Source organism: Rissa tridactyla, chromosome 7 (genome assembly GCF_028500815.1).
Source record: "Rissa tridactyla isolate bRisTri1 chromosome 7, bRisTri1.patW.cur.20221130, whole genome shotgun sequence".
Classification (NCBI taxonomy): Eukaryota; Metazoa; Chordata; class Aves; order Charadriiformes; family Laridae; genus Rissa; species Rissa tridactyla.
In genome coordinates this window covers 22,560,396-22,587,113 of record NC_071472.1, presented here as the reverse complement: position 1 = coordinate 22,587,113, position 26,718 = coordinate 22,560,396, and the positions used below count along the sequence as shown (strand labels likewise).

Below are 26,718 nucleotides of genomic sequence, written 5' to 3'. Positions count from 1 at the left end.
TATGTGACCTGGAAATAACAGGGGTGCAGCACTCCCCCTGCCTGCTCCTCCCCACACCTCCGTGATTTGCAGGGCAGGGGAGAGGAGCAAGGCTTGCCTGCACTGCCTGTGGCTGATCCTTCCTCCTGATTCCCCCCTGGTCAGCTCATGGGGTTTGGATGTGCCCCAGGGAGCGAAGCCTTGCTCTGACACAGCCTGCAATGTGGTATAATTAGCATCAGAGGCTTAATCCGAGTGGGCTGTCTGAAGATCAGCGCTTGCCCCTGTTACCCCTACAGTTGTCCTGCATGGATCCCCGCCAGCGGGAGCTCTGGCAGCAGCTCAGCTTCCCACCTTGGCACAGCTACAGGTAGCCCTGCCCTTGGGACTGCATCCTTGGTCTGCCCCAGAGCCATCCTCCCAGTCCTGTCCCCCATGGCACCTGTGGGAGCCCCAGCACCAGCACCTGCACCCTGCTGACCCCCAAGGTTGGCAGCTCCTGGGGGCTGGGAAAAGGGAATGGCTGGGTGCATTTCCCAGGAACCTGGCACTCTCAGCTCCTGTCCCTTGTCCCAAAGCCACACTGGCACCTGTGGGGCAGCGGAGAGGGAGATCATGTGAAATGGGTCTCTGAGGGGCAGTGATGGGAGATGGGAGCACCTCAAAGCCACCATCCTGTGCCCAGTACAATGGATGGCTGAGGAACAGGAGCTGAGGGCAAGAGACACTGCCTTGTCATGGCTCGTTGGTCTAGGGGTATGATTCTCGCTTCGGGTGCGAGAGGTCCCGGGTTCAACTCCCGGACGAGCCCTCCTTTTGGGCACCCAGCTTCCATGGCAGCAGCACGTGTGACCAGGGCAGCAGTACCCAGCATAGCTGGGGCAGTGCCATGTCCTGGCTTAGCTTGTCCCCATGGGCAGGATGGACCCCCAATAACAGACTGAGTTCCAAGTGGTGCATGGGGATATAGCTTACCAGGAGAGGTTGCTTTGCGTGCAAGAGGTCCTGGATTCAACTCACAGCATCTCCAACTTTTGCCTACCCAGATGCCTTCTTGATGTCTGCAGGACTGGGAGAGCCCCCCAGAAGCTTGGGCAGCCTGTGGGCACAGCTGGCCTGGGGATGCTTCCCGGCACCACAACCCCAAAATGTGGGGGGCAGAGGGGCTGGGGGTGCAAAAGGGGTGCAAGCACTGTGGCTCGTTGGTTTAGGGGTATGATCCTAGCTTTGGGTGTGAGAGGCCTCTCCTTCAACTCCCAGACAAGCCCTCCTTTTGGCATAATGCCTCCTTTAGGGGACTGCATTCCTGCTGCTCTTCAGACCCAGTGGAAGAGGGTAAGCCCTGGCATCCCCCAGCTGCCTGCAAATGGCACAATGTAGCGTGACCATAGGGTTTCTCTTTCAGATAACACTGGTTTTAAGTGTCTTGGACACTGTCACTGTGGTGTCAAAGACAATAGACTCTACGTGGGCCATTTTCTAGGGGGATGTAGCTCAGCGGGAGAGCGCTTGCTTTGCATGTAAGAGGCCCTGGGTTCAACCCCCAGCATCTCCAGTTTTTTCCTTGCTCCCTGAAAATACCCACTTTCTTGCTGCATGGGACATCCCCAAAGCTAACCTCCCTCTAGCACAGCGGTCAGGCAGGGCTGATCACTGTGGATGTGGTGTTAGCAGAGGGACGCTACCCTGACAGCCCCTTCGACAACCAGGAGGGGCCGAGCCCTGGCCACGGCTGAGCCGTGTCTCTTTGCCCCATGGGGCAGCACCTCGCTCCTGGCAGCAGCAGAACTGTCCCAGCAGAGGGGACAGGCAGCAGAGTTGATGCTGGATAGTGTGCCCCATCCCTGCAGGGGCCGTGCCCAGCGGTGAGTGGCCCAAAGCAGAGCTTGTCCAGGAGTAGAGCCAGGGACCTTGCGTAGCCTAAGGGCCAGTCCTACCCCTGGGCCCAGAAACCCCAAAGTGCAGGCTGTGGCAGGTACTGGTGGGGGGAGCAGTACAGTCCCGGAAGGCCGGGTGCCGCTTTTTGGGGACGGGCCCTGCCATCAGGCCCTGGGGAGCAGAGTGGGTGTGGGCGATGCACTGTCAAGGGTGGAGACTTTCTGAGTTTGCAGGACAAGGGTGTAGGAAGGAGAAGGTGAGGGAGGGGTGGAGAAGGTAGGAGGGTGCCAGGCGGCATGGTGATATTTTCCAGAGTTTGTATGGCTGAGGTAGGTGGGGAAGTGTAATTTTCTCAGGCTGCTGAGTGGAGTCCCCCAGGTGTCCGTTTTCCTTCTGCGTGTGTGAGGTGAGGGAGGTGACGGGTGGAGAGGAGAGGGGAGGGAGAGGGCATGAGCGTGGGGCAGCCCCTGCGTGCACAGTGCATGAGGTTGTCCCGTGCAGTGTGTGGGGCTGTGGGGCTCCCTGGGACAGCAGGTGGGTCAGGTCCAAAGGGTGCACTGTGGCTCGTTGGTCTAGGGGTATGATTCTCGCTTAGGGTGCAAGAGGTCCCGGGTTCAACTCCCGGACGAGCCCTCCTTTTGGGCACCCACCGCCCTCCTCCTGCCCAGCTGCTCCCCCCTCCACTGGCGTTCACCCCAAGAAAGACCCTGAGCCCCCTCGGGAAGGGAAACCATGTGCCCATATGCCCTACGTAGATCCCAGAGACTCCACCACCTCTCTGGGCAGCCTGTGCCAGTGCTCTTATAGCCTCAAAGTTCCTCCTCGCGTTTAGATGGAACTTCCTATGTTCAAGTTTGTGCCTGTTACCTCTTGTCCTCTCGCTGGGCACCACTGAAAAGAGCCTGGTCCCATCCTCCTGACACCCACCCTTGAAGTATTTATAAGTGTTGCTAAGATCCCCCCTCAGTCGTCTTTTTTCCAGACTAAAAAGACCCAAATCCCTCAGCCTTTCTTCATAAGAGAGGTGTTCCAGTCCCCTAATCATTTTGGTAGCCCTTTGCTGTCCCGTCTCCACCAGTTCCCTGTCCTTCTTGAACCGGGGAGCCCAGAACTGGACCCAGTACTGCAGATGCGGCCTCACAGGGCAGAGCAGAGGGGGAGGATGACCTCCCTCGACCTCTTCTTGATGCAGCCTGGGACTTCTGGACAAGCCCTGCTTTTGGCCACTGCCAGCAGAGGGGACAGGTGGCCGAGTTGTGGCTGGATAGTGTGCCCCATCCCTGCAGGGGCCGTGCCCAGCGGTGAGTGGCCCAAAGCAGGTCTTGTCCGGGAGTAGAGCCAGGGACCTTGCGTAGCCTAGGGGCCAGTCATACCCCTGGGCCCAGAAACCCCAAAGTGCAGGCTGTGGCAGGTACTGGTGGGGGGAGCAGTACAGTCCCGGAAGGCCGGGTGCCGCTTTTTGGGGACGGGCCCTGCCATCAGGCCCTGGGGAGCAGAGTGGGTGTGGGCGATGCACTGTCAAGGGTGGAGACTTTCTGAGTTTGCAGGACAAGGGTGTAGGAAGGAGAAGGTGAGGGAGGGGTGGAGAAGGTAGGAGGGTGCCAGGCGGCATGGTGATATTTTCCAGAGTTTGTATGGCTGAGGTAGGTGGGGAAGTGTAATTTTCTCAGGCTGCTGAGTGGAGTCCCCCAGGTGTCCGTTTTCCTTCTGCGTGCGTGAGGTGAGGGAGGTGACAGGTGGAGAGGAGAGGGGAGGGAGAGGGCATGAGCGTGGGGCAGCCCCTGCGTGCACAGCGCATGAGGTTGTCCCGTGCAGTGTGTGGGGCTGTGGGGCTCTCTGGGACAGCAGGTGGGTCAGGTCCAAAGGGTGCACTGTGGCTCGTTGGTCTAGGGGTATGATTCTCGCTTAGGGTGCGAGAGGTCCCGGGTTCAACTCCCGGACGAGCCCTCCTTTTGGGCACCCACCGCCCTCCTCCTGCCCAGCTGCTCCCCCCTCCACTGGCGTTCACCCCAGGAAAGACCCTGAGCCCCCTCGGGAAGGGAAACCATGTGCCCATATGCCCTACGTAGATCCCAGAGACTCCACCACCTCTCTGGGCAGCCTGTGCCAGTGCTCTTATAGCCTCAAAGTTCCTCCTCGTGTTTAGATGGAACTTCCTATGTTCAAGTTTGTGCCTGTTACCTCTTGTCCTCTCGCTGGGCACCACTGAAAAAAGACTGGCCCCATCCTCCTGACACCCACCCTTGAAGTATTTATAAGTGTTGCTAAGATCCCCCCTCAGTCGTCTTTTTTCCAGACTAAAAAGACCCAAATCCCTCAGCCTTTCTTCATAAGAGAGATGTTCCAGTCCCCTAACCATCTTGGTAGCCCTTTGCTGTCCCCTCTCCAGCAGTTCCCTGTCCTTCTTGAACCGGGGAGCCCAGAACTGGACCCAGTACTGCAGATGTGGTCTCACCAAGGCAGAGCAGAGGAGGACGATAACCTCCCTCGACCTGCTGGCCACGCTCTTCTTGACGCAGCCCAGGACGGCTGGACAAGCCCTGCTTTTGGCCACTGCCAGCAGAGGGGACAGGCGGCCGAGTTGTGGCTGGATAGTGTGCCCCATCCCTGCAGGGGCTGTGCCCAGCGGTGAGTGGCCCAAAGCAGGGCTTGTCCAGGAGTAGAGCCCGGGACCCCTAGGCCGTGATGCGCAGGTGCCTGGGCACCGCCAGCCTGTGCCAGGCACTGGGGCGCTGGGGGGCCCCAGGAGCCCCTTTTCAGGGATGGTCCCTGCTGCCAAGCCCTGAGGAGCACAGTAGGGCTGAGGGTGTGTGCAGGGAGGCACCGGCCACCCTGGAGACTTTCCCGCTTCCCTGGACAGCAGGGTGCCCAGAGGGGAGCAGGGGGTGCCCTGGGCGGGGGGCAGATGTCCCTCCCCGTTGGCAAGGGCTGGGGCTGTGGTGGCCGAGGAGTGAAGGTGTTGGCCTTGAAATCCACTAGGCATAACCTGTGCAGATTTGCTCATAGCGAGAGATTTTCCCTGGTGCCCTGGTGGGTGCCCAGGCAAGGGAGGTGAGGTGGGAGTGAGGGGAATTCCATCCCTGCAGCTTCTGCCTGTCTCCTGCACGAGGGACCGTGCTCTGCTCCCCGTCTGAGTCACCCCCAGCAATGCCTCAGGCAGGGCTTGTGATGGCCCCAGGGCAGGAGGGTGAGAGTGTCCTCTGTAGTTTTCCAGGTTTTGCAGACCCAGGAGAGGTGAGGAAGCAGCCCTTGATGTGAGCGGGGTGTGGGGGTGTGTAGCATTTTGCTGAGTTGCTGAGCGACAGCCATTGATGACCCTGCGGCATGTCCCCAGGAGACCTGGGGTAGCTGATGGCCAGAGGGCAGCAGTGTGGGGTAGCCACCACCTGTAGTGTGCATGAGGTTCTCCCGTGCAGTGTGTGGGGCTGTGGGGCTGTCTGGGACAGCAGGTGGGTCAGGTCCAAAGGGTGCACCATGGCTCGTTGGTCTAGGGGTATGATTCTCGCTTAGGGTGCGAGAGGTCCCGGGTTCAACTCCCGGACGAGCCCTCCTTTTGGGCACCCACCGCCCTCCTCCTGCCCAGCTGCTCCCCCCTCCACTGGCGTTCACCCCAGGAAAGACCCTGAGCCCCCTTGGGAAGGGAAACCATGTGCCCATATGCCCTACGTAGATCCCAGAGACTCCACCACCTCTCTGGGCAGCCTGTGCCAGTGCTCTTATAGCCTCAAAGTTCCTCCTCGCGTTTAGATGGAACTTCCTATGTTCAAGTTTGTGCCTGTTACCTCTTGTCCTCTCGCTGGGCACCACTGAAAAAAGACTGGCCCCATCCTCCTGACACCCACCCTTGAAGTATTTATAAGTGTTGCTAAGATCCCCCCTCAGTCGTCTTTTTTCCAGACTAAAAAGACCCAAGACCCCTAGACCAATGAGCCAGGACCAATGGCAGGACATATCCCTGAAGAGCAGCTCCTGGAGCCCCAAGGTCCCTTGGACAGCAGCTCCCAGCGCCCCAGTGCCTGGCACAGGCTGGGGATGCCCAGGCAGCTGCGCATCATGGCTCGTTGACCTAGGGGTATGACTGTCGCTTAGGCTACGCAAGGTCCCGCGCTCTACTCCTGCACAAGCCCTGCTTTTGGCCACTCCCAGCAGAGGGGAAAACCCCTGCAGGGACAGGGTGACAGTATGCAGCACAGGGGGGACAGACAGCCTCAACAGCTCGGCCGTGTCCCCTCTGCTGGGACGGTCCCGCTGCTGCCGGGAGCAAGGTGCTGCCCCATGGGGCAAAGAGACACGGCTCAGCCGTGGCCAGGGCTCGGCCCGTCCTGGGTGGGGAAGGGGCAGTGGGGCACAGCAGAGCAGGACGGTGCTGCCACCTTGTCCCTGGTGGGCAGCTCTGCCTGTGGTCTGAGTGCAGAAAAACATGTTGCGAGTCTGCCCACAGCTGTCCTCCCAGTCCCAGTCCCCTTGCCGGCCTGCCGCCACCTAAGGGACACCCAGTGTCTGCAAACCCCTGAAGCCCAATGTCAGCAGCTCTGCAGGGCTGGGGAAGGAAACAGCAACTGGATAAAGCCAGGTTTTTCAGGAAGGTAGTTTCAGGGGGATGTAGCTCAGTGGGAGAGCGCTTGCTTTGCATGTAAGAGGCCCTGGGTTCAACCCCCAGCATCTCCAGCTTTTGCCTCCTTAGACCCTCTCACTGACAGCTGTGGGGCTGGCAGAGCCCACAAAACCCCTTAGAAAAGCTCTGGGACTACTTGTGGGCATGGCTGTCCTGGGGATGCTGCCTAGCACCTGCAATGCACAGGGCCCTTTCCCTCTCCTGCCCAGGTGCTGCAGGGCATGGAGGCACCTTGTGTCCCTTCCCCACGGGGTTCAGGGTCTCTAATATGCTGAATTTGAGGAGGGTGGTGGGTATCCAAAAGGAGGGCTCATCCGGTAGTTGGACGCTGGATCTCTTGCACCCAAATCGAGACTCATACCCCTAGACCAACAACCCGGGGTGCCCAGCTCTCTGGGTACCCCCATCATGTGGTGGCCACTGGAGTTTCTGGGGGGGCAGTCCTGTCCAAAGACCCCAGGTGCTGCTTTTCGAGGATGGGCCCTTCTGGCAGCCCCCGGGGAGCACAGCAGGGCTGAGCGTGTGTGCAGGGATGCACTGGCCACCTCAGAGACTTTCCCACTTTCCAGGAAAGCAGGGTGCCAGGATGAAACATGGGGTGCCCTGTGTGGGTGGCAGCTGTGCCCCTTGGGTACACAGGGGTGGGGCTGTGATGGCCGAGGGGTGAAGGCGTTGGACTCGAAATCCAATAGGGTTTCCCTGCGCAGGTTCGAATCCTGCTCACAGCGAGAGATTTTACCTGCTGCCCCAGAGCCCACGCTGGGGGCCCTTGCCAGCAGCTTCCCCCCAGCATGGCGAAGTGCTGGTGGGCCTGTTATTGTGCCCTGAGCAGGACTGGGCTGTCCCATCTAGTAGCCATGGCATGGTGTTGGGCACAACAGATGCTTTATTGGCGCCACCTTCTCCTAGCAATTAATTGGCACCTGTGGGTAATTAGTGTTATAGGCTGATCCTGGTGAGCTCGCAGTGTCCTTGTGCCGACCTGGAAGGGTCAGTAGCACATTGTTTATTCAAGACCTGTTCTGTCTCCTGGATGCAGATCGATGCAGTTAATGAGAAACCCCGCATGGGGAAGAGGCAGTGGGTTGGGTGCTGGGAGGCTTTTTCTCCGCAGTGGGACAGGAAAGGGCAGGAAAACCCACAGAGCGCAAGGAGCCGAGCGCAGGGCCGTGGCGTGCACGCAGACCCTGGGACCATGGCCAAGCTGGTGGAATGTGTCCCCAACTTCTCAGAGGGGAATAACAAGGAGGTGAGGGAATGCGAGGAGGGGCTGACGGGTGGGCAATGCTGGGGTGCAGACGGCTGGGCTGCCCCGGCGGAGAGGCCATGCAGGCAGCACCTGCTGCCAGACTCTGCCCTGCCTTCTTTGAAGTGCTGCGCAGCTTTCCCTGCCTGACTAATGCCAAAAATGCCCAAAGGCAGCCCCAGCTCCCTTGGTGAGAAGTGGGGCCTCAGACCCCCTCCTCCCCAGTGCCTGCAGGTTGCTGTAGCACCAGGGCTTGGGGCAGTCTGTCATACCCCCTTAGAGAAATATCGCTTGCAGTTGTTGTGCCAAAACACACTGTCCAGGTTAATGGGCATCAGCCCTAGACAGGATTTTGGCCCTGCTGGGGGAGTTCAGCAAACTTAAAATTGGAATAAAACCACTGCTTCCCCCAGGGAACAGGCTTTATAGAGACAAATCTGGTTTGAATCTGGCAGGGGACAATATCCTCAGGAATAGCAATTTGTGATGGTGCTCTCTGACGTGCAGCAGCAGCCAGGCAGCTCTCCAACACCATGGCGGGTTTGGGGCTTGCTGGGAGTCAGGAGTGTCCCAGACTTCCTGGGTAGGAGTGGGATGCTCATGCCTCTGGATCCTGCATTCTTTGCTGCACAGGGCTGCATCCCCACTGATCCCCGACCCCAGTGCCGGTGGGAAGCGGGAGAGCTGAGAAAAGGCATCCCCCACCTTGCGAAGCCAGGGCTGTGATGGGGGTCTTGCTGGCTCAGCTGCCTTGCCACCTTCCACTGTCCGGCAGGTGATTGATGCGCTGGGGCAAGCCATCTCCCGGACACCCGGCTGTGTGCTGCTGGACGTGGATGCCGGCGCCTCCACCAACCGCACCGTCTACACCTTTGTGGGGTCTCCCGAGGCCGTTGTCGAAGGGGCGCTGAGTGCGGCCCGCACAGCTGGGCAGCTCATTGACATGAGCCGGCACACGGGTGAGCTCGGGGTGGTGCAGGAGCCAACCTGGTGCAGAGCACCCCTTGGCTGTGGTGCATGGTTGGCTCCAGGTGCACCTTGAACGGCTGGAGCTAAAATCAGCTGCTGACAGCCAAGCACCTACAGCAAGCAGCGCTGCCGGGACAGATGGTGGTGGGACCATGCAAAGCTCTTGCTCATCCTCCCAATCCAGAGAGGCTGGAGTAGACATTACTGCCACAAAAACATCTTTTCTTCCAGTGGCAGTGCTCAGTTTGCAAAAGAGGCTGGGAAAGGGCTGTCCTCCCTCTTCGTCTGCTTGCTCGTCCCAGCTCCCATCTTCATATCTGTCCCATCCCCAGGTGAACACCCTCGCATGGGGGCCCTGGATGTCTGCCCTTTTGTACCGGTGATGAACGTCAGCATGGAGGAGTGTGTCACCTGCGCCCAGGTCTTCGGGCAGCGCTTGGCAGCAGAGCTGGGGGTGCCTGGTGAGTGAGAGCCAGGAACCTCTGCCCATTCCATCCCACCCCACGTGCTTCCAGCTGCGGAGAAACTGCACACTTTTTGCAAAAGATTAACCAAGGAGAAAATGAGGTTTGCTCCCAAATGGGCAAAACCAGACCCCACTAGGATACGTACCGCCAGCCCCTGGCTGGCAGCGCTCACCCTTGGCTCTGTCTTGCAGTTTACCTGTATGGAGAGGCGGCGCGGCAGGAGAGCAGGAAAGCCTTGCCCACCATCCGTGCCGGGGAGTATGAGGGGCTGCCCGAGAAGGTGAGTCTGGCAGCACACGGCTGGGCAGCACGGACCGGGCAGAGATAAGCCGCATCTCCCCAGCTTTGGGGAGGGTGCTGGGGGCTGGCATAGTCCCTTCATACTAAGAGAAGCTGATGAAACACTTTGGGTGCTGCTGAATATGGAGGTGGCTGTGGCAGATGCCAGCTGGGGAGGGAAATGCTGTCCCTGGGAGGGTGGTTCATGCTGCTTGGCAGTGCCAGCCCATGTGCTCTCCTCCCTCCTCCCCAGCTTGCAAAACCAGAGTGGGCTCCCGATTTTGGGCCCCCAACTTTTGTCCCCCGGTGGGGGGCCACAGTGACAGGTGCCCGGACGTTCCTTATCGCGTACAACATCAACCTGCTGTGCACTAAGGAGCTGGCTCACCGCATCGCCCTCAACATCCGCGAGCAGGGTCGCGGCACCGACCAGGTAGTCCCATGACAGTGGCACATTGGGAGCAGACCTGCTTGCCCCCATGCCTCCTGGGCCATGCCTTGACTGCAGAAGTTCTTGACAGCCTGGGCGCTTGAAGAGGGTGCAGGGCATCGGCTGGTATTTGGAGGAAGAGAATATAGCCCAGGTTTCGACTAACCTGCTGGACTTTGAGACCACGCCGCTCTATGCTGTCTATGAGGAGGTCTGCCAAGATGCGAAGGTGGGTGGCACGGGACAGCACATCATGCTTGTTTCAGTGGGGGCTTCACAGAGAATGTCTCCCTCCAAGTTTTTCTCCTCATCCCCAGGGCAGGGTCTGCTTGATCTCACGCTCAGTTCAGCCAAGCTAGGCAGAGCAATGAATAGCACAAAACTCCCAAAAGCCCAGCAACTTGCTGCTAGCTCCCAGCTCCTCCACTGAAGTATTTTCCATGAGCTTCCCAGGTCCTGGGAAGGGATGAGGACAACAAGGCTTGGGTGGTAGCAGCAGCAGAGCAGATGGCTCTGGGGACAGCATATTTCTGATGTCCTTCGCAGGCACTGAATCTCCCCGTGGTGGGGTCCCAGCTGGTGGGGCTTGTCCCCAAGAAGGCCATGCTGGACACGGCCGAGTTTTACATCAAGAAAGAAAAACTCTTCATCCTGGAAGAGGAACAGAAGATCAGGCTGGTAATGTGGCTCCTCCTAGTACCAAGACAAAGGTGGGATCATGAGAGAGACACCCTCCCACTCCCCCAGCCTCCCAAAGCGGCACTGGGCAGACATTTGGGACCACAACAGCCCCCAGGCATGACACTTGTGTCCAAGGATGGTGCCTGGAAAGCTGTGAGGGCACAGTGAATGGGACAAGTTGTTTTATTGTCGTGAGGACGCTGAGATGCTCAAGGAGCAGAGAGCCCATTCTGTGAGGACAGAGTGTGGGCAGAAGGTGCCCAGCTTGCCTGCATGGAGGCCAGGAGTGGAAGGAGACCTCCCCAGAGCTCAAGGACAGTGTGTGGCATTATGGGGAACTGCTCCAGGACCAGTGTAAACTGGCAATGAGGAGACAAGCTCTGTTTTTCAGCTGCAGGAGGGAGGGACTTTTCCACCCTATGGGGAATGTGCTAGATAAGGGCAAGCTAATTATTTATCGGTGGAGTTTCCAGTCATTTGCAGGCAGCTGCACACCGCCCCCAAGTCTGGGATGGGACGGGCTGGTGACGCTGGCTGTCCTCTCCCTGGGTGGTGGCCTGAGCAACGCTGTCCTAGGGCTGGATCACCCACGGTTAATTAACAGCAAGGAATGAGGGTGCAACAGGACTTATTGTGACATGGGTGTGCTGCTCCTTGCAGGTGGTCAGCCGGCTGGGCCTGGACTCCCTGTCTCCGTTTCACCCCCAGGAGCGCATCATCGAGTAGGGACCCCCATCCTGCTTCTCATCATGGTGCCCAACCCTGCCTGGATGGGGGGATCCTGCTGCCTGCCTCTTGCATTCAGCTTGTTTGGGGAGTGGTACCAACTCCTCTTCGCACCCAGCGGACACCTCTGCCGGGTGTTGTGCAGGCATGGGGTGGTCCCTGCTCCCAAATGCTGATGGTTGTGAATGTGGGGTGACTCAGGCAGGCAGTGGGAGCAGGATCCATGGCCAAACTTGAGCATATACACATTAAATCCTCCACCCTATCCCCAGCCCAAATTTCAATGCCTCTGGCTCACATGCTGCCTTCCAAGGAGAGACGCCATGGTGCAGCGCCTGGTGTAAAATGCATGTCTGTGGGGGTAGAGGAAGGGAAATCCACCTGTGACAAGGTGAAATCAGGACTTGCGCTTCAAGTCCTTGTTGTCCCTGCCTGGGGACATGGCTGCAGGCGTGTTTCTGTCCCACCAAACGCTGTTTGCACAAGCCCACACTTTCTAATGCAGAGCAACCCCCCACACCACCAGGACATGCGCTCCCCAGCTGGCTGGCTGTCCCCATGGGGCTCTGTGTCCTCTCCCTGACCTTCCCACTCGTTTTTTTTGGCCTAGTCCCCTTCTCGGCCACCCGCAGAGCCAAGGGGTGGATGAAAACCTGTTGGAGAGGGCAGTGCCGGGTGAGAAGGGACCAGGTGGTGGTGGTGGGTGTCCCTGCACCTAGAGGGCTCTGACCCACAGGGCCTCTGTGCCACAGGTATCTGGTGCAGGCAGGAGAGGCGGACAGAGGGCTGGTGGCCAAGCCACTGGGCACCTTCGTGCGAGCAGTTGGTGGGAGGTCCGCAGCGCCAGGAGGAGGCTCTGTGTCTGCAGCCGCAGCCGCCTTGGTATGTGCCCCACACCAGGAGGGGGTCCCTGCCTGCCTGGAGGGTCCTCTGGGTGTGCCAAGCCTTTGAGGGGAGCCAACATGGCAGTAGCAGTGGGCGCTGTTTCCTGCTGGAAGACTTCCCCCTGTGCTTTTGCAGGGAGCGGCACTGGGATGCATGGTGGGGCTGATGAGCTATGGGAAGCGGCAGTTTGAGGAGCTGGACCCCATCATGAGGAAGCTGATCCCCCCCTTCCACCAGGCCATGGACGAGCTGGTGGCGATGGTGGATGCCGACTCCCGCGCCTTCAGCAGCTACATGGTGAGGTGCCACCAGCGGCAGATGTCCCATGGGGAAGTGGGGCACTTTCCAGCTGGGAGGGGCCCGGCATCACGTTTCGCTAGTGTCCTTAGGAGCAGGGCAGTGAGCTTGGCCCAAGTGAGGGCCAGGGGAAGGGACATCATCACCGATGGAGGTTTGCAAGAGCATGGGAGCTATCAGGTCTGCCCTGGCCCCTGATGCAAGACGTGCGAGGTCTTGGAGCAAACAGCAGCAAGATCTGCTTTTCTTTGCCTGCAGGAAGCTATGAAGCTGCCAAAAAACACCCCTGAAGAGCGGGAGAGGTGAGCTGGGATGGTGGGGACTTGCAGACCGGGGGAGTATGGCCACCCAGCACTCAACCTGGGGCTGTCCCCCTCCCAGACGCATGGTTGCCATGCAACAGGGGCTGAAGACAGCCGTGAGGGTGCCCTGTGCCCTGGCAGAGAAGGTGAGTGGGCTCTGGCCTGCTCTGAAGGAGCTGGCACGTCACTGCAACCTGGCCTGCAAATCTGACATCCAGGTATGGCCCTGGGCTGGGGCTTTGGAGGCTGACGGGCTCACCACTTTTCCCTGCATGGTGTCCCATCCTGTCCTGACCTCTGGGTTGCACCTCTCCAGCTGTGCTTCCCAAACTGGCCAGTGGTTTCCACCCACTAACTTCTTTGCAGTTTGCAACCCTTGTAGGAGAGCTGATCTGCACCAGCCCTTGCCTGAGTTTTCCCACCTGTGTGGCAAGGCCATGAATGGTTCCCAGTGCTGGAGCCACATCCTGAAAATACCGTGTTGGAAAGCGTTGTGTGCCACTGTGTCACAGAGGGTGGGAGTCCTGCAGCATAAGGGCCTGCCCTGCTGCAGGACTGTATGCGAGTGCTCTGGTTCAGCAGGAGAGATTCTCGCAAGTCTCTTTTCCTAGGTGGGAGCCAAAATGTTGGAAGCGGCTGTGTTCGGAGCTTACTTCAACGTCATGATCAACCTCAAAGACATAACGGATGAGAAGTTCAAGCTTGCGGTAAGCCTGGGCTGTGCATCTGCCTCAACCCTGGTCGGGGGGGTGAGGTGGGACAGAGATCGAGGTGAAGCCCCTGGGACCCCTCATGCCCAGGTACCCCCTCCCTTGGCCGCCAACAGAATGCATGGGGTGGGCGGTGGACAGCTCTTCTGTCTTGTCAAGCGGCAAATGATGCACCTTCTCCCTCCCCGTGCAGATGTCGCAGAAGATCTCCGGGATGCTGGAGGAGGCGAAGCAAGGCTCTGCACTTGTGCTGTCACTGCTGGAGAAGCGAGCACCCTGAGAGGGTCTCAGGGATGGACTGGGGTCTCTGGAGTGGCAAATACAGCTGGGAAACATGCTCATCCCTCCTGGGCTCCTTTGCTATCTGCCTCGGGAGACCTGCTCCACTCAGGCAGATCCCAGAGTCATGTCCCCTCCTAGCCTTTCCCTGGCCAAGGGTGATTTTAGCTGTCTGGGGTTCAGACCCCAGTCTTCATCCCCCCATCCCCAGGGCAGAAGGAGGCAGCTGGGCTGACAGTGCCTGGGGCCACAAGGGGATGACAACAGGGATCCTACGGCACTGCCCGGGAGGAGATGCCTGCGCACGTGCACCTCCTGACCCCACAACCCCTGTGTGTTTCTGTGCCTGGAACCCCAACTGAGACAGTCCCCTGTCTGCAGGGTTGGTACAAGACCTGGTGCAGTCCCTTTCTGCAAGGTGTCTTTTTGATGGTACATCATGAGGCTGGCCTGTCGCATTGCTCGCTGGCCTGGGAAGAGAGTGCTGTCAAATGCAGGGCAGCATCAGGGGTGTTAGCGGGGAGATGGGGATGGGATGGGATGGGAGGGGCTCTGCCCCCTCCTCATAGACGCCCTGAGAGGAAGACCTGATCATTGGCACATCCAGTCCTGCCTCCTGTCTCTGTTGACTGTGTCTGACAGCAGATATCACCTCCTCCACCCACACACCATGGCAGCACCCTGAACAGTGTCACATTAGCTGGACCCTGAGCTCCACTGTCCCACAGCGGTGCCTGCAGGCAGGTGACCCCCTCCCTGTCATTCCTCCCCTCCACCCCCGGACACTGTGCCCGTGCTGGGAGCACTGAGCCAGGGTTCATGGTGGGGACGCCTGACTCACCTCATCACCTGACGCTGGGAGGTGAAACCACCACCCTCCAGCCGCTGTTTTTATCAGCCCCGTGGGACCTTTGTGCCAGCTGGGAGCGGTGGTGTGTTGACATTTCCTGCGTGCCCATGGTGACGGTCATGGTGCAGGGAGTGGTGTGGTGTCAACCCCTGCCCACCACACCCCTCCTCGTTTGGGCAGAGCCCTGGTATTTAGAAGGTGCCTGCCACCCCAGGAGAGACGTGCTGAGGACAGCGATCAGGGGTGCTGCTGGCAGCGGTGCTTTCAGAGAGTGCTGCCAGCATCTCCTCTGCTGGGAGCTTTTTTGCAGGTCTGGTGAGTGAAAGCGTCTTCCCCAGGCCGCAGTGACTGGTGGGGTGCAGGGGAGCCGGGAAGCACAGGGGCAGTGGGAGCATAGGCACGCACGGGTCAGGGGGCACTGTCCCCATGGCTGGCCCTGCACCAAGACATGGTGTCCCCACTCCTTGTGGTCCACAAGGACATGGGCTGGGAATCCAGCCTCAGCCCGAGTTGGGTTATTATTTCCATTAATAATGGAAACCACATGCCTGGGCTTTGGGTGTGCACAGAGGTGGGGACAGTCACTCTCGGGATTGGCACTGTCACTCAAAGAGATGGGGCATCTGTTGGGGTCTGCGGGGGACGGCGCTCCCTGGGAAGCGAGCATGGTCTCTGCCTGGGGCAGACATGTGGGGCAGAGGAGCTGGGTCCCGGCTGCTGGAAGGGCGATGACCTGCCCATGACAGGAGGTGTCGTGAGGGAGCACTGACAGTGCCTGTCCTTCCCTTGCAGCTTGGCTGCCACGAAGAATGTGGAACCCAAATCCAGGTGAGGGGCCGTGGGGCTGGGCAGGGGTGCTGGTACCACACAGCCATCGGGGCTCAGAGAGGAGCTCAGTGTGATTGCCACAGGCACCCTGGTGGATTACCTGCATACCAAAGGGGAGTGGGGCATCATTTGTGAGGAGAGGGGTAGACTGGGAGCGTCCTTTGGGTGCAAGTGTACACCAGTTCCTTGCAATGCCTGTCTGGGGAGAACCTGCCTCTGCTTGCTAACAGCCACACTCTTCTTCCTAGGCATGCCCGGAGGGGTTCCACCACCACAACTGCAAATTTGCCCACCTGCCCCTCCAGGATACCCTGGTCCGGGCACCCCAGCAGGTCCCTACCCTGGCTACCCTGCAGTGCCACCTGGTGCTCCTGGAACCTATCCCCCAGCACCCCCAGGCGGCTATCCCTGTGGCCCCCCTCCACCTGGCCCCTACCCACAGGGGCAGCACCCCCATGGGCACCCCCCACAGGGTCATCATGCCCATGGGCACCCCCACCCAGGACCACCGGGAATGCCAGGGTGCCCCCCTGGCCACCATCAGAAGCACCATAAGAAGCACAAGAAGAAGCACTCCAAGCACCATGGAGGGAAGGTAAGAGTGAGGGGGCAGTGGACCTTTTGGAATCTCTGCTGTGGTCCTTTGGACCCCCTCATGCATACCAGAGCGTCCAGCCTGGGCAGCTGGAGCTCCCCTCTTCCACCCTGCGGTGGCTGGAGCAGGCTGCGGACACCTCAGTGGCTTTTTTTAGACATGGAGACTCCTGTTTGGTTAATAAATAGGCAAGCATGAGTCATTTCAAGCAACTCTTTTGAAATGTGATCCATGAAATTCCTTGAAGCCATTTGAAACAGTGACACAGCTCAGGGTGGACCACACAGTGTATTAAATCCCAGGACTTTGTCCTGCTCACCAGAAAGAAAGTCGTGCCTCTGTAAGGGACATTTGCTCAGTGTCCTGCAGCAGACGAGCAGTTCAGTTCCCTCTTAAAAAACAAAACCAACCCCAAACAAACAAATAAAAAAGCAATTCTCTGTGCCAGAGCAGATGCTGCAGAAAATGCTATTGCAGGGAGTAGGTCTGAGTGAGGGATTGCTAAACAAAACCCCAATTCCACCATTTAAATGCTCCCAGTAGAAGCATTTTCCAAACAAAGCAAACCATCAGCTCCTCTCAGTGTGTAACAGCTCTGAAAGTGATCTGTCTTGATGTTTGGCCTTGCTGGCAGAAGGCAGAACCCTTCTGGAGTTTGCTTAATTGGCCTGAACAACTTTGCAAAATAATAATAAAAAAACCAGCCCTCCCACGATATGTCCATAATTGTATTCTCTAAGCAGAAAAATAATGGCTCCAAACTGTAAGACGTAGGTTATAACAGCATTGCAATAAACATTGTGCTGATGTTATTAGTAGCCATTTTGTCTTCAAGTCCAGGTATCCTGGCTGGGGTTTGCTGTCTGAGGCCCTGGTGCTGTGCTGACTTCCACGCAGGCTCGCCCTCCGCGTGGCCCCCAGGGCCTTGACATTAACTAATGACCTTGCAATCCAGCCAGCGCGCAAACCTGAGGGCACCCTTTTTGCTAGCATGCAAAGACACCTGGGGAGAGGTGGGTCTGCAACCACCACTGCTGCAGGCTCAACCTGGACCCAGCTGGGCACCAGGAACGGGCACCCACCACAGGATCGCTAACATCTATCAGAAATGGTGTGAAAGAAGGTTGTTTCCACGCTACCCTAAAGTTGTTTTCTCTCCTCCAGCACTCCGGCAGCTCAAGCAGCTCAAGCAGCAGTTCTGACTCTGACTGAAGAGGACATCTCCCACTTGCACGGTGGTGAAGAGAAGAAACATGAAGCTGAACGCCCCATGGGAACCACCTGCATGTTGCTCTGCTCCTTTCCTCTTTCTCTCAGAGTGGCGTTTTGCCTACTGAGTGATTTTCTTGTTTTTAGCTTGTAAATTCTTTGACCTGGAATTGCTTTGAGATGATGGGCAGCAGCTCCACCCTCTGTATTTCGAGAGAGTCCACTGCAAGTCACCCCTGGGGCTGCAGGTAGCAGCGCGGGTAGTATCATATGCTGGTTTGCAGTCTGCCGGTGTCTGAGTGTTTTTTCCTTTGCAATGATGTCAGCTGTGAACGTGGATCTCAAGGCCCATAGAAGTCCTTACATTTTGCATGACCTTTCCCAGCTGTAGCAGAATGGCTGGCCAAGGAATGCCGCAACTTTCCCCTTGCTGAGCTGTATGGGTTGCCATCTTCCACACCAGGGTAATAATTAATACGAAAAAGTAGTGAGCTCTCTTTCTGAAGCCTCTGAGCCATGGCCATGGGACTGTGGCATGCTCACTAAGAAAGGTTAAAAGCCTGGCAGTGCTTTCACCACAACAATTTTAACACAGGGCTGCTTTTGCTGCCCTTTTATTTTTGTTTTGCCCATTGTAATGGCTCAAGAGGATCCTTCCCAGCCCCATTATCAAGAAGGCTTGGCCGCCAGCCAGCGTGACTGGCTGCTGGACCCAGTGGCATACACACAAGAAGCCTACTGTGGCAGAAGGAATCTCCAAAGGAGGTGGGGCAGCCCATCTCAGCCAGATTCACTGCCAGTGCAGCCTTGTTCGTCCCTGTTGCACTGCTGGCTGGGGGTGCGTGCGTGCTGGGGCAGTGGTAGTTCACTCCTGCAGCTCCTCTCTGGATGCAGTCATGTTTCATCCTGTGGCCCTTGAAGCTCCCTGACAGCTCTCCTTTCCAAACAAGGGAAAACATGGCAGTGACACTGCAGCACACGTGGGCACAGCTGTCCACTGCCATGCCCTTCCCTGCACCCGTGCTGCTGGCTCCTCTGCACCCTGTCCCTGGGGTCCCCTACGGACAACCCAAGCTCTGTCCAGCACCTCCTCCACATCCCACTTCCACCGCCATGGATGTAATCTTACCCCTGTCCTTGGAAGGTTCCCCTGCCCCACTATCCAGCCTTGAGACAAACAACTTTTGGATGGAAGAGGGGCTGAAGAAAGTGTTGGTAAAGGCTGACTCAGGTGCAATGCCACCTTCAGGGTGGGGAAGGGCACAGCCCTCCTCAAAGAGGTGCACCTGTGGACCTCTGCTCTCCTCACCCATGAACAGGTGAGGGAAACGAAGCAGGTGAGGAGTGAAGATAGGGTCTTTGTTGTGCTGAGACACCACAGTTTGATGGGCACTGGGGGCATGTGGGGACAGAGGAACAGGTCTGCAAGGGGACTGCTGTAAGCAGCAGGAAGAACTGGAGGAACCTCACTAGCATCCTGTGGTCCTTCAGGTCCTCAGCGGTGCCCTGTGACCCCTGTGTTGCAGGGACCCCAGCCTTTTGCTTCAGCATTTGCAAGGAGAGGCAGAATGCAAAGTTATCTGGACTTAACAGCTTAGCACCAGGAAAATAAGCTGCTCATTACAAATAATAAAAAAAAGACACACTACAGAATAAAGACAGTGAAAAGAGTTTATTTCTTTATTTTTGCAGACAGCGCAATTCAAGTTCAAATCTGGACATTGCTCAGCAGATACTGGTGGGAAAAAGGCACCGTGGTTGCTTTGAGCAGGGGGGAGGCAGCTCTGGTGGCTGCCCAGTATTCTGTGAGATGCTTTGGGGCATGCTACCCCTCTCAGCCAGGATTTTGGGTGCAGTAATAAATGAACCGGTTCTGATGAAGGTCAGAATGGCAGAAGGAAGAAAGGGAGATATGGCTCACAGGAAAATGAAGATCTTAAAGATAATCTGTGAAATTTAGGATAGATAGAGACCCGAAGGAGACCCAAAAGGAGCATCTGCAGACAACTGTAGAAGGCAGCACCACCTCTCATCATCCCGTTGCTCCCAAGAAAGAAGAGCAAGCCACCAAGGGCCATGCAAAAGGAAAGCAAGTTGATGACCATTTCAAGCAGGATGTGATAAACTCACTTGGTTTTCAGGACAGAAGTACTGAGAGAACAAAAAAGGTGAGATAATCTGGAAAAAGGCTTGCTAAAGAATGCGGGATGTCACAACGGTAAAGCTCCTCACAGGATGCTGAAGGATATTGAGTCTTTGAAAATTAGAGATGATCATTTGTCCTACTACACTGGAAAGGTTTCTCACTTCTCTGACAAGCCCTCCTAGGATTACAATATGTACGCAAGGTTTAGTGTGTGTAAAGCTTTACAGAAGTATGTCATATGGCTCTGTATCCTGCTTTGATCTTCATTTTAATTAGCACCATAAGTGTAAGACACACAACTTTTCATCATGAGAATCAAAAAAGAGCTCTGGATTTTGGCTAGAAAGGAGGACCCAGAGGGCAGCTGTTCTGGGCCAGCTCAGAGTTGCTAGCAACCATATAGAGGGAAGAAAATGAAACAGATAATATCAGGGGTGTGTATACTGGTGAGAGGAGGACATGTGTGCTCCCTTCATTTAACATATCCACCTAATGAACCTGTCGAAAAAGCTGGGTTGGGAGAGGCTGTCATAGTCCTTCTCCCGGAAGATGGCTGCCCGGTCCCCGAGGCCAAGCTTCAGCAGGACGTCCATGTCTACGTCACTCCCAAGAGCCACTACTGTGGGCATGACATCTTGCTTCTTCATGGAGTTGATGGCCTCCTCAAGGTTCTTGCTTCCTGTGATGCCATCAGTGATGAAGACAAAGGAGAGCTCAGCATTGCGCCGGGCGAGTCGCTGCCCATTTCCCGGGCTGAGCACGATATTGTTGATGGCATGTATGATGGCTGACCCAATGTTGGAGGATGAGTCCAAGTACTTGATCTGCGCCAGGGCGTTGGAGATTTCCGTCAGGTTGTAGGTCAGTGGGAAGACCACATCCTGGTCTCTCTCACTGCCGTACTGCAGCAGCGCAATCCGGGCATTCATGTTGTCACTGTTGCTCCTGGCCAGCGTGAGCTGTCGGGCCACCTCCTCCACAAAGTGGTGGGCCCTGTGGAAATTCTGCTCTCCGATCCTTTCAGAGCCATCGAGCAAGAAGACGACATCAACAGGGCGCTGTGTGCACTGGGCCACTGCAAGCTCTGCAGGAGAAAGAAGACAACAAGGGTTGGAAGTGTAAGAAAGCCTACACGATAAGGTTGGAGCTTGCCCTGGGCAGTTTGGGCTGGAGTCACCTCCGTGCATCTTTGTCCAAAGAAGGACCAGCCCCACGCTGCTGCCAAAGCCTGCCTTTGCAGCTGGTAATGTAGGAGCTTTGCTTCTGATTCCCTCACCTCCTGGGCACTATGTCTTAAAGAATGTTAATTCTGAGGCCTATGACAGACCTCCACAAGCACCCATGAGATTAGACTGGTTTGTACATTTCAGACCCAGAATTACATTCACCTTTTTACAGCAATGTCCAGCTCTTATCTGTAACAGGAATATTCAGAGATCGATATCAGGCAGTGTCTGCAAACCTCTCAGTTGCTTCTAGAGAGTGGTTTACTTTCAGAGTTACTCTTCACACATAGGTTTGTAGGACAAAAGCCATATTCATAGCTTTCACCCGGATTAGTTTAATCAGCAATCACTAATTCCTGAAGAGTTTATCAAGGTTAGGTCATATGGTTGGAAAACAAGACTATCCTTGCTGATGAACCTGTACTTAAAGCAGCTTTTGTAATATATAACAGACCAATATTCAAGTGAAACACAGTGGGACATTGTTCTTCAGTCAGTCAGAACAGCACTTGTCCACAAAGTGGGCATGTTGGCATATAAATATAGACAGTGAATGAATTCAGAAAAAAAAGGGAGAAGAAAATAGCAATCTTTGGAAACAGCTGTTAGTTAGGGACCATTATTTTGTTCCTTTGCAGTAGTTATACATATTGCCTTTGGTGTTCCTCTGCATGCAATGCTACTCCAAGAAACACTTACATTACAGTACTATTGAATTTTCTTCTTCTTTGAGTTTCTTTTTCTGCTGAAAGCACTAGCCAGGAATATGATTGCAACAGCAGTATTGACTTGTAATGTACGTGCCGCAGCTTGCCACCCCCTGAGTGGGCAGGGCAATGGCCACATCACTGTCAAGCAATTCTTTGGCTCTAAGACTGAATCTCAAAAGGGTGAAGTACTGGAGCCAATGTCATGTTGTGTAGCATGACTTGGCAAGGAATAGGAGATTCTGGAGTGGCCCCAGCTTGAGCAACCATTTCTGGCAATGAGGGGTAACTTTCGGGATAGGAGTACCACAGTAGGTGGTACTCACAGAATTTCCGTACTGTGAGCAAATCCAACTTGACAAAGTGCTCCCTCAGTGCTGAATGCTGTTACACCCGGATTCAACATGGCAGGGTGCTGATCCGGCGTAACTCCTTGTATGAGCTGAGCAACAAATGGATCACTGTTTAGTACATTAGTGCTGTGTATATAGTCAACATTCGGCAAACAGTGAAGTTATATTTTAAGCAAAATAGACCCATGCACTCTTGAGACTACAGAGACAGTATCCAACAGCACAAGATAGCGTAGCAGGAGCTCTGATCGTTGAATTTGGCATCACTTCCATCCATGATAAAACAGTCAAACCTGATATAGGAACTTCTGCTGGTACTTGTGGTTTAACCTAGCTCATTGGACATCGCAAAAGTCTGTGGTTGGTTCTGTATCATGTTCCCATACCTTGTAGATTAGCATTTCTCCTTAGCCCACACTGTAAAACATATCTACAACAATAGCATGCCTTGAACTGCTGGAGAGGGGACAGCAAAGGGCTATGAAGATGATTAGGGGACTGGAACATCTCTCTTATGAAGAAAGGCTGAGGGATTTGGGTCTCTTCAGTCTGGAAAAAAGATGACTGAGGGGGGATCTTATCAACGCTTATAAATACTTAAAGGTGGGTGTCAGGAGGATGGGGCCAGGCTCTTTTCAGTGGTGCCCAGTGACAGGACAACAGGTAATGGGCACAAACTTGAACATAGGAAGTTCCACCTAAACATGAGGAGGAACTTCTTTTCTTTGAGGGTGGCAGAGCACTGGAACAAGATGCCCAGAGAGGTGGTGGAGTCTCCATCTCTGGAGACATTCAAACCCCACCTGGACACGTTCCTGTGCAACCTGCTCTAAGGTGACCCTGCTCTGGCAGGGGGTTGGACTAGATGATCTCCAGAGGTCCCTTCCAGCCCTGCCATTCTGTGATTCTGTGAATGGTGCTTACTGTATATTATCTTACTATGAACAACAGGCTTCTGCAATGCCAGTTCTGACTGCAGTAGAAACCAATCTCCAAGTGATGCTTTTTTCCCCCATGAGCTTTTTGAATATCACATTTCAAAATTCAACTGTGAAACTCCACTCCTTTACAGCAATAAAGGTAAATACTCACCTCTGCCCAACCTTCCTTGAGAAATGTTGTCTAAAGGTACGCTGGTGCTGCAGTTCCTGGTATGCAGGTACTGCTGCCACAAGGATACTTTGCCTTGACAGTACCTGCACTCCTGGTCCTCACCTGCGCTGTGCAGTCATAGAGAGGAAAAGGAAGGCAGGCATGCCCCTTGCAACCGCACAGTCTGAAATCTATGCAGGGTCTGCAAAAGCAGGTGGAAACAAGCGGGTGGGAGTGAGGGCTGCATATCGTGTTGGAGAAGTGTTACCAGTCTGTCTCCCCCAATGCTTGTCTACATGTAGTCATGTTCCTTGAAACAACAGGCAAGACCCACCCACCTCCCGCATGACCTGAAGCAAACCTTAAGAGCTCCTAGTTAAGCAGACCGGGGCTGAGTAGCATCACTCCATGGAGCTTCAGTGAGAGCATAACACACGTCTGGCTCTCGAGGCAGCCTCAACTGCAGGAGCACTCCCCAGAGACACTCTGATTGCTGCTCAGCCCTCACAGCTGGAGAGTCTTGCCTTCAAAATGTGTGATAAGACGCCTTTACATACAAGTTATCCCATGAGAACATAACATATGCGAGGCAGCGCAGCAAAACCTTGGGTTTGTCCTGTTCAGTGTCACGCTTCAGTTGTGGCTTGTTCCTGTTTCTGGGAGGCTGAGGACCTGAGCGCCCTTTGCTGCATCAAGGAACAAGATTCTCATCCTTAACTGGGAGATAAGCTCTCAGAGGCACCACCACGAATCAGGCCAACTGAAATCTTCACATCATGCTTTTATAATTGCAACACCAGTCCTTCTCATTTAGCTTACAGCAAGGCACGAACGCCTGCAGCTCACTGTACTGCATACCATGTACTAGGACACAGCTGAGGACATCTAACAGAGATAGCACAAAAAGCAGAAATACCATCAATTTTCCTGCCATTAGCAACCCATACAGTTACGGGCATGTCAAAGTAACCCCACCCATTCACATCATGTTCCGGCTTCTTCTAAAACCTGGGTAACTTGTGTTTCCCCTATTGTTTCACAGCATTGACAGTGGAGATCGGGACTGATCTCCCAGCCCTTTCTGGGGGTACCCCTTTCACACCACACCCACACAGCCCCCCTCTCCATATCTCTGAGGGTGTGGGACTGTCCCTTCACCGCCCCCTGATCTGTGTCCTTCCTTTACCCAAGAGCTTTGCTGAAGGAGCTGCTGCAACGATGAAATCTATCTGGTTTTGTCAGAGGGATTACCCAGGATTATGTTAGCAAAACACCACTACACCCACTTACCTCTTGTTTACAAGGGCCAATGCAAATACTGCTCAGGCAAAGAGACATTTTCTCTCTCTTTTTTTTTTTTCCCCATAATGAGCTGAAGGTTTTTGAGAGGTAAAAACTTTGTTTCCAATGTTGTAAGTCTTTGCCAGGAAATATTTCCGAAGGAAATGAAATAAACAGCCCCTGTGATGAGGTCTAACCCCCCTTTGCTGAAGTCTTGCTGAATTCTTTTCTTGTTCAGCAAGACGTCCCCGCCCTGAGATGTTCTCTTCAGATCAGTGTTTCTTTGGTGCTTTTCCTCTAGCATCATGGCTGGAGCGGCTTAACTACTCTGACTTCAGTCTTCTTACTTGCATCCCAGCAGGCTGATCACACACTACTTTTGGGGTAAAAACCAAAACAGAGTAGGGAGTTGGCTTTGCACAGACTACCTAGAATATGTAGATTGTGACAAGACGCTAGCATATGGACTCAGACACAGGCAGATCCTCATCCTCTTGCCTTTCCCTGAAACTCTAAGTACACCATTTAAAGTCCTCTGAACAATTTTCCCTCCGTTATACACCAACGGTGGAGTTCTCTGAGCCCCCTGTCCCTATAGACTGGGAACAAAAACTGCTGAAACCTTGGGAGAAAGACTATTTTTGTGCAGCTCGTCTGACCCGCTCATGTGCTGGGTGACAGAAATACCTCTCCTGCATGCCCATCACTGGACGGCTTCTAGCCTAGACTGGCAAGCCCCAGATGTTGAAAACACTGCAAGAAGTTCCAAGTGGGCAAGTTCCTCATTCCAATTCCCGTGTCTGAGCTTCGCAACTGGCTCCACTTTGCATGCCTGGAAACATTATAGCCCAATCACATTTTTGAAGGTACATCTCCCTTCTGCCCATTAAATATGACATTTGCTCAGTATACTTTATTGCAATAATACCATGTCAGTTTGAGAGGCTGCAAAATTCACTTGCCGGCAGTAAACACTTCTACTCTTGTGTCTGCACATGAAATGCCATTTTCTTTTCTTACAGCTTGAAAGGGTAGTAGTTATTCTGGAGGCAGGAATGACAATCACCTGCCTGACTTTTTGTGAAAATCAGGGTCAGCTGAGCTCATGGAAATATCACTCCTCATCTAAACGCACGTACCCATAGAGCAAGTGGTGGGTCTCTAGTCTTTCTGAACCAAACTAGCACTGGGTATGGATTGAATGGTTTATACTACAAGTTTAGATACTTGCTTTTGAATAGTCCACGTAATGTATCACAGAGGTTTTACTGTGCAGTCATGGATTTTTGCTTTAGACTGCCCGGTCCTAGATAACGTCTGCCTCTTGGATATAAACAGGCATGTGTTGCTAATTAAGACAGAAGAAACACAAATGTAGAAGCAGAGAAAAAGACAGAGAAAGCTCATACAGATTCTGAGAGAAGCACTCCCCAGGTTTTGGTGCTCTCAATGGAAAGTCAGGGTTGACCCCTCTCCTGTACTGTTTGCTCTTTCCCCTCAATATTCCCAGCTGTCTATTTATTAGTTGTACAGAGACACGCACGGCGGTGAGAGGAGATGCCCCTTGCTTTGCCAGTCTTGCCACACAAATGGTTTGCAGAACCCGAAGAGACCCCTCACGGTAACCCAGCAAGAAGACGCAGAAAATGCTTTAGAAGTGGTCAGCAAATACATATGTAGGAAGGCAGGGGAAAAGCACATCGTTAGGCTCTCTGCAAACGAGGGGTTCACTCTGGCCCTCAGCCACATGTGCGCTGGTAGTATCCAGGGTGGAGCCTGGTGCTCGTGTGTGGCTGAGGGCTGGGACACGCTAGCCTGCTGGAGCAGGGTGGGAGTACAGGAGGGCTGGAGGGAAGAAGTGTGGCTGGCTCAGAGACTGAGGCAATGCTTCTGCAGAAAAGCAGTGGGCAAAACAAGAGCATCTCTTGCCATTGCTGGAGAAAGTCGCCATGCTCATCAGACAGTCAAGCCAGGTAGGACTGCCCCTTGTGTCACAGCCCCGAATGAGCGCTACCAAGCTGCTTCACTGCCTGTGTTTCTCCTAAACTAAAAGCATCTACGAATGTACCTGTCCCCTCTGTCAAACAGGCACACAAGGAAAGATGATTACCACCTCCACTCAACCTCTGCCTCCACCATCTCTAATGACATGTCAGCAAAGCCCTAGCACGGTTTCTGGGTCCCCCACGATCTCACTGTGCACCATTTTGAAGGTGTCAATGAACAAGTCCATCCACTCTTGCCGCTCATTTCCAGTGGCAAACTTGGCTTTTTCGGCGGTAAAGGCCAAAGTGGCCACCAGCTGGGTGTACACGCTGGGGTCCTGGGTTTCCCGCGTGGAGTTTAGGAACTGGGCGATCGAATGTATGGTGCTGGGGAAATCTATGTTGACTCCCTCTTCCATGGGGCGGAAAATAAGTGGGTTTACGTTCCCAGGGTTCCTGTCATCTGCAAGTGAGCGTTAAAAGAATATTTTCAGGGCTTGCTAGCAATGGCTGCGTCTCTGAATGCTACCTGGCTTTCCTATGTGCACTGCACTAGAGAAGAAGAGAGCTAACAAGGGACAGAAAAGTAAAGACCAAAAACTGATTTTAAATCTTACTGCCACTTTTATGTGTGAGGAACCATGGGATTCATGCCAAAACCAATCACACATCAACCGAGCAACTTCAGAAAATGACATGAAAT

The 26,718-nt window shown here is 54.9% G+C and overlaps 2 protein-coding genes and 7 non-coding genes across 11 annotated transcripts in view; 8 read left to right on the top strand and 1 right to left on the bottom strand.

The window, feature by feature from the left end:
• The first annotated feature begins 718 nt into the window (after positions 1-718).
• On the top strand, positions 719-790 carry TRNAP-CGG (transfer RNA proline (anticodon CGG)). The gene has a single exon. It is a non-coding gene; the product is annotated as a tRNA-Pro (tRNA).
• Positions 791-1,462: 672 nt separating this feature from the next.
• TRNAA-UGC (transfer RNA alanine (anticodon UGC)) lies at positions 1,463-1,534 on the top strand. Its single transcript has one exon. It is a non-coding gene; the product is annotated as a tRNA-Ala (tRNA).
• Positions 1,535-2,418: 884 nt separating this feature from the next.
• On the top strand, positions 2,419-2,490 carry TRNAP-AGG (transfer RNA proline (anticodon AGG)). The gene has a single exon. It is a non-coding gene; the product is annotated as a tRNA-Pro (tRNA).
• A 1,242-nt stretch (positions 2,491-3,732) lies between these two features.
• On the top strand, positions 3,733-3,804 carry TRNAP-AGG (transfer RNA proline (anticodon AGG)). The gene has a single exon. It is a non-coding gene; the product is annotated as a tRNA-Pro (tRNA).
• Positions 3,805-5,333: 1,529 nt separating this feature from the next.
• Positions 5,334-5,405, top strand: TRNAP-AGG (transfer RNA proline (anticodon AGG)). The gene has a single exon. It is a non-coding gene; the product is annotated as a tRNA-Pro (tRNA).
• A 1,048-nt stretch (positions 5,406-6,453) lies between these two features.
• On the top strand, positions 6,454-6,525 carry TRNAA-UGC (transfer RNA alanine (anticodon UGC)). The gene has a single exon. It is a non-coding gene; the product is annotated as a tRNA-Ala (tRNA).
• Positions 6,526-7,118: 593 nt separating this feature from the next.
• TRNAS-CGA (transfer RNA serine (anticodon CGA)) lies at positions 7,119-7,200 on the top strand. The gene has a single exon. It is a non-coding gene; the product is annotated as a tRNA-Ser (tRNA).
• Positions 7,201-7,534: 334 nt separating this feature from the next.
• On the top strand, positions 7,535-13,801 carry FTCD (formimidoyltransferase cyclodeaminase). Of its 2 annotated transcripts, XM_054209649.1 has the most exons (14): positions 7,544-7,721; positions 8,494-8,677; positions 9,020-9,148; positions 9,346-9,434; positions 9,687-9,866; positions 9,955-10,092; positions 10,410-10,541; positions 11,205-11,266; positions 12,023-12,152; positions 12,291-12,452; positions 12,711-12,754; positions 12,834-12,972; positions 13,366-13,461; positions 13,658-13,801. In XM_054209649.1, exons 1-14 carry the CDS (start codon positions 7,668-7,670, stop codon positions 13,742-13,744), a joined length of 1,626 nt encoding a protein of 541 aa, XP_054065624.1. In that variant the 5' UTR covers positions 7,544-7,667; the 3' UTR covers positions 13,745-13,801. The 2 variants fall into 2 exon arrangements, 1 of the variants encoding a protein (XP_054065624.1); XR_008467790.1 differs by having other exon boundaries at positions 7,535-7,721; positions 12,834-13,461.
• Positions 13,802-18,882: 5,081 nt separating this feature from the next.
• COL6A2 (collagen type VI alpha 2 chain) overlaps positions 18,883-26,718 on the bottom strand; it is a 29,240-nt gene continuing 21,404 nt past the window's right edge. Inside the window, exon 28 of one of the 2 annotated variants that reach the window (XM_054209647.1) lies at positions 18,883-20,455. In XM_054209647.1, coding sequence (XP_054065622.1) covers positions 19,848-20,455 — 608 coding nt within the window. In that variant the 3' untranslated portion in view covers positions 18,883-19,847. Of the gene's footprint in view, positions 20,456-20,541; positions 26,479-26,718 lie in introns of those variants that run through there. The other variant, XM_054209648.1, reaches the window with a different exon arrangement.

Bases quoted from the DNA above. Each gene is read 5' to 3' on its own strand.
- FTCD (XM_054209649.1), top strand. From the start codon at position 7,668: ATGGCCAAGCTGGTGGAATGTGTCCCCAACTTCTCAGAGGGGAATAAC. The intron at 10,542-11,204 runs GTAATGTGGCTC...TGCTCCTTGCAG, and splicing joins AGGAACAGAAGATCAGGCTG to GTGGTCAGCCGGCTGGGCCT. The intron at 12,153-12,290 runs GTATGTGCCCCA...GTGCTTTTGCAG, and splicing joins CTGCAGCCGCAGCCGCCTTG to GGAGCGGCACTGGGATGCAT.